The 5,498-nt window shown below is 52.5% G+C and overlaps 1 protein-coding gene across 1 annotated transcript in view; it reads right to left on the reverse strand.

Moving 5' to 3' along the window:
* Nucleotides 1-729: 729 nt before the first annotated feature.
* The window catches only part of LOC108537073 (uncharacterized), an 18,239-nt gene continuing 13,470 nt past the window's right edge, over nt 730-5,498 (reverse strand). Inside the window, exons 4-6 of the mRNA XM_017884198.1 lie at nt 2,082-2,217; nt 1,524-1,956; nt 730-815 (exon numbers count right to left, since the gene is read on the reverse strand). Coding sequence (XP_017739687.1) covers nt 777-815; nt 1,524-1,956; nt 2,082-2,217 — 608 coding nt within the window. The 3' untranslated portion in view covers nt 730-776. The remainder of the gene's footprint in view (nt 816-1,523; nt 1,957-2,081; nt 2,218-5,498) is intronic.

Below are 5,498 nucleotides of genomic sequence, written 5' to 3' on the forward strand. Positions count from 1 at the left end.
AAAAGTGGAAAATAATACACTTAGTATAATGTCACTCATTGTATATTTGCTGTGATGCTCACAACTAATGAACTACTGCAAGTGTGTTCACAAAAGACAATAATGGCCCAATTTATCCTTTAGCAAAGGGCCCATTGTGCTGGCTGTCCTGGAGTTCCTCATTCCTGAGCTGTTGTGTGGGGCTGATGACTCCATCCTCCCACCACTTTACTCCACTGAACCCAACGGGAAACTCCATTCCCCCAAATTCCCTGACATAACCTCGCCTATCAGGCTGCTGTCCCTTTCTCATTAGTAAGAGACAATTAAAATTGTACATGATTCCCATGCTCTGTGCTATTTCATGATGTCAAATTACAATTCCAATGTATTCAATTATTTAAAAAGCTAATTTCTTTTTTGTCATTGTTTGTTTGTTGTAGTTATTGTTTTGAGACGGAGGCTCACTCTGTCCCCAGGTTGGAGTGCAGTGGCCCAGGCTGGAGTGCAGTGGTGCAATCTTGGCTCACTGCCACCTCCACCTCCTGAGTTCAAGCGATTCTCAGTCTTCAGCCTCCAGAGTAGCTGGGATTACAGGTGCACGCCACCACACCCAGGGAATTTTTGTATATTTTGTAGAGACGGGGTTTCGCCACGTTGCCCAATCTGGTCTGGAACTCCTGAGCTCAAGCAATCCGCCTACCTCGGCCTCCCAAAATGCTGGGATTACAGGAGTCAGCCACCCTGCCTGGCCGAATTATTTAAGAAGCGAATTTCTTAGTCTATGAAAATGACGTTCAATGGCAAATGGCAAAATGAAGTTCTGACTTTTCCACCTGTAAAGTAGATTGATATGAGCAGTAGTGAGATGACCTTGTAGCTATCAGTATAAGACAAGAGAACTGAGGGCAGCCAGTTGTGGCCACAACAACGCTCTCAGAGTGAATCGCTGCCACACTGGGCACAGAAGCGCACACTCTGATATCGAATGTTTTGGATTCCTTTCTACATAATTCTAGTAAACAGTTATTCCACAGCCTAGGGGCTGCCTTAGAGCCCCGTTTGAGACACTCTGGGCTCGAAGATCATGAAGTCAGTGCGCAAATGCGGGCAGACCCTGCACCAGGTGCCCAACGCCCAGCCCTCACTTCCCGAGCTCAGGACTCCTGCAAGAGCGACTCCGGCCCGCGGCCTGCCGGTGTCTACATTCGCGCTCTTCCTTCCTCGGGAAACAAACCGTGGATCAGATCTCCCAGGCTCTGGGTTCCCCAGAGTTTGGCGGTGCGCCAGGGCACCGCGGCCCCTCCCTGCAGCACAGGGTGACAGACCCCACTCCATCCTCCAGCGCCCCGGGTTCCCGCTCCATCACCGACACCACCACCACCACCCGGTGCAGGCCCAAGAAGGCAAAAGAGGCCCAGTCACTCTCACTGGGGATTTTATTTTCTTTTTTTTGCTGGTTTCAGGCTTTTTTCTGCCTGAGGGAAAATGAAACAAACACACCCGCGCCCCCGGCACACACACACATTCATGCATGCACTCACGCGCGGGCCTTCCAGCTGTCTGTGTCCGGGGCGGGGAGCGGCTTGGCACCAACCGCTGCCGGCCGGGCACAGCGCGCCGCCTGCTGTCAGCGCTCCCCGGTCCCTCGCGCCCCTGCCCGCTGCGCTCTGCCCAGAGCAGACGCCCGGCCAGCCGGCCCACGGGCAGGAGTACGGGCCCACGCTCGGGCGGAGGCGGCGCGGTAGCTGATCCCAGCGCCGAGGGCCCCGCAGTAGCCGGGAGCTAGGCGTGGTCCTGCTCAGCCCCGCTCGCTGCGCGCCGGTCCTGGGTGCCCAGGTTCCGCGGATCAGGTGGGTCCCGCAGGGCGCCGCCCAGGTTCCCGGAGGCCACGAGCAGGGCACAGACCACGGACAGGAGGGCTCCACGCTTGGGCGAGGGTGGTGAGGGGAGTGGGGGCGGGCCGCTGCTCCGGCCCTGCCCGGTTTCTACCCTGCCTGTGTCCCAGCTTTTGTTCTTGTCGCTACCTCGGTGCCAAATCGGACCCAGTTTCTATCGCTCTGTCCGCTTTCTGTGCCCGTCCCTCCCTCTGTCCCGCCTACCGAGACTGGAGCCTGAGGGGCTGCAGGCTGAGGTTCCCCCACGAGTCCGCGGGGTGGGGGTGGGGAAGAGAGGGGAGACGCAGGGGACACAGGATGCGACCAAGTAAGTCGCAGTGAGTGAGGGGTCTGTCCTTGCCTGTGGGACAAGACAGAGGAATGACTCTCGCCCAGGACAAGATAGGAAAGGGGCACCTCTGGGAAGGGGAATCTGGGAGTGGGGGGATAAAGTGAGGGTCGCAGGAACCCCAAGGAGCAGGGGAATAGAGAGGGAGATGTCAGAGAGTTTCGGAAGCCGAGGACTCATCCAGACGCCCAGCATGGGGAAAGTTTCCGACACTAACTTTGGCAGCTGGGGTGCCTGCTGCACTGGGGCGATGGGAGGAGGGAGGTTCCTCCAACTCTTCAAACCACCTCACTTCTACTCGAAAGGGACACCACCCCGCGTTTGTAAATGGCAGGAAAACAGCTAAACACAATGTTTGCACAAACTCTCGAAGAGCATCCAAAAAACAGTAAAAAGAAGAAGAAAAAAAAATGTCAGCGCGCAAAGAGCCAGAGAAAGAGAGGGATTTGAGATTCCTCGATCTTCCAGCTGTGGCAGCCGGGAGGGAGAGGGAGGCGCCGCGGGTGTGAGGGCCCTCCTCACCACAGGTAGGAACCGAGACCCGAGGCAGCTGTGTTGAGGCTTTGCTCCTCGTTTGCACTCCTCCGGGCTCCTGAGCAGGTCTCGCTGCTGCCTCCTTCCTTTACTTGGAAACAGACGTGTCTCAGAAGGCAGGAGATGTAGGGTGGAGCCCTGGCCTGCCGCTTGCTGCCAGTAAGGAGCCACCTTCCCAGACAGAGCCTCAGTTTCCACGATTGTGAAATAAGAATGCTGGTGCAGACCTTCCTTCCGGTCTCTGAGTAAGGAAATGCAAAGTGCACGGTGAAGGAGGGCTCTCGGGGTGGGGGATGTGGAGGACAGGGTTATTCTGCTGCATTTCTGTGCTTCTTGGACTACACCAGGCACTTTTTACTCTTTTGGAGTTACTTCTGGGTGAATTTTGCCTCCTCTACCAGATGGGGGGCAGCATGCAGATCTAAGTTATATCATTTACATGTAACTGGTGTTCAATGACTGAATAAGGCAGAGCTGAACGAGTCCCTAAGGATTGCCCAGTCCAGGAGATTTCAACTCTGTCTTGTGAGGCCGGACATCCTGCCTCAAGGGCCACCGTGATCGGGGAGGGGAACCTAGAGGCCAGGGCTCTGGCCCCTTCCCTATCTTATTTCAGACAGAACCAGTTCCGTTCTTCCTTATCTCCTCTATGTACTGGGAAACTCCTGAGAACGTTTTTGATGTCAGATTGCCCACATCCAATCACCAGGGGACCTCCTGAGACTGGGAACCTGCTCATTGAACACTGCGGGCCTCCTACGAATAGACCCACGTTAGGGTGGTATAGGTGGTCCAGCCAGATAGCAACAATGTCGTCCTCCCACTGTTTGAGAAAGGTCTTGGGGCATGGAGTCCTGGCTTCAGCTGTAAAGTTCAGAAACTCAAATGGGCCACTCATCAGGCTCTGTCACATTTCCTGTTTGTGAGCCTGGACTTAAGTGGAGTTTTAGGGGAAGGGCAAGGGGCTTGGAAGCAGAGCCTTACTTACTGGAATTACAATTATCAGAGGGGAAGAGCCTAGAAGGTTCCACCTAAACCTTTGTTTTGTGGATGCGGAAACCGAGGCCTAGAGAATGCAAGAACCTATCCTAGTTCATGGCATGTGCAGGAATCACAAACGGGTTTTTGGTGTTGTAGTTGTTGTTTTGAGATTATGTAATCTTAGAATGGGTGACCTAGCAGAAACCTAAGCTGTTCCCCAGTCCACTTCCCCATGTTCCATAGATGTGATCTGAGGAAGTGGGTGGATATGGGTGCAAAGGGGAGCGGACCATCTCCCCTTCCCTCCTTCTTGAGCCTCTGTATCTTCGTGTGTAAAATAAAGCCCAGAGCCCTGCTCTGCTGATCCATATAGACATCCACAAAAGGTCTTTGTGTGTGCTAATCAGTGTGGGGCTAGCACTGAGCGCGAGTGGGCTGTTGGGCTCTCTCCCACTTCTCTCCAGAGCCCAGCTTGAGTCCCAGGTTTGGGAAACCTTGTCTCCACCCCTCTGCTTTCCTATACACCACCATCCACCACTCAGCACTGGCGACATTTTGGCAGTTCCCTCTACCCCATCAACTCACGAAGACGTGTATTTCAAAGGCATGTAATGCTAGACACTTTACACGTGAAAACACTTAAACTTCACAACAACCTTACAAAATCCTGTTCGTTCACTGGTTAGGACGGGATACTGAAGTTCTGAAGGAGGCTGCCTGAGGACTCTGTCACATAGCCAGTGGGGTGAGGGACTCTGGGGGGATTGTCCCAGCTCCTCACGGTCTTCCTGGAGGCTCCATTCTGTCTGCCTGCCTTGTAACCAGCACTGAGCAGACGGCAGGGGAGCCAGGGAAGGTGGGCCCATGTGGCCTGGGACCAAGGACACTCTGGCAGGCAGACCCGCTGGTTGCCCTTCAAATATTCTTTTAATATTTGTTCAGCATTTATCTGGGGTGGGAAAATGGATTTGCAATGAATAAAATCATGAGCCTCTTCCAGATTCCAAATTCCATTCTACACCGGACTATTTTCCGGAAGCAGAAGGAACAGAAATTCACAGACAGAGTCACTTTCCCAGGGGCAGTAAGTTAATGTCCTGGAGAAATACTGGCTGTTCCTTGCTTTTCTGTAGCTCTGTTTCTCTTCAGTTTGTGTTTGAGATTTTCCAAGCCAGACGGCTTTTGGGGAGGCTCATTAGAAGGTTTATTTTGGTTCCGGTTTTGTTTTAAATTGCCTTAAATATAGAAAAGAACAGCTAGTCTTAGAGAGAAGGACCACTCTGCGTGTCATTTATTTTGACTGAGCAGCTTGGTGTGTACTTCAGTTGGCATCCTTGAACTTGGCTCCCTGTATTATATAAGGAAAGTATCGCTCACATTTATATAATATCAACAATGCATTTTTTTCAGAGTGTCAGAGAACCACCAGATTTATTTACTTAAATAACTTTCTGTCTGATTACAAAAGTAATATGTTCTCATTGCAGAACATTTGAAAAATGTAGAGAACGGCGGGGCCTATAATCCCAGTACTTTGGGAGGCCGAAACGGGTGGATCACCTGAGGTCAGGAGTTCGAGACCAGCCTGACCAACATGGTAAAACCCCGTCTCTACTAAAAATACAAAAATTAGCTGGGCGTGGTGGCGCATGCCTGTAATCCCAGCTACTTCAGACTGGGTGACAGAGCGAGACTCCATCTCAAAAAAAAAAAAAGAAAAGAAAATGCAGAGAGGTAGAAGGGAAAACAGACCACTCTCCCACAATCTCCTTGCCCGG

Source organism: Rhinopithecus bieti, unplaced genomic scaffold (assembly GCF_001698545.2).
Source record: "Rhinopithecus bieti isolate Rb0 unplaced genomic scaffold, ASM169854v2 scaffold_13710, whole genome shotgun sequence".
Taxonomy (NCBI): Eukaryota; Metazoa; Chordata; class Mammalia; order Primates; family Cercopithecidae; genus Rhinopithecus; species Rhinopithecus bieti.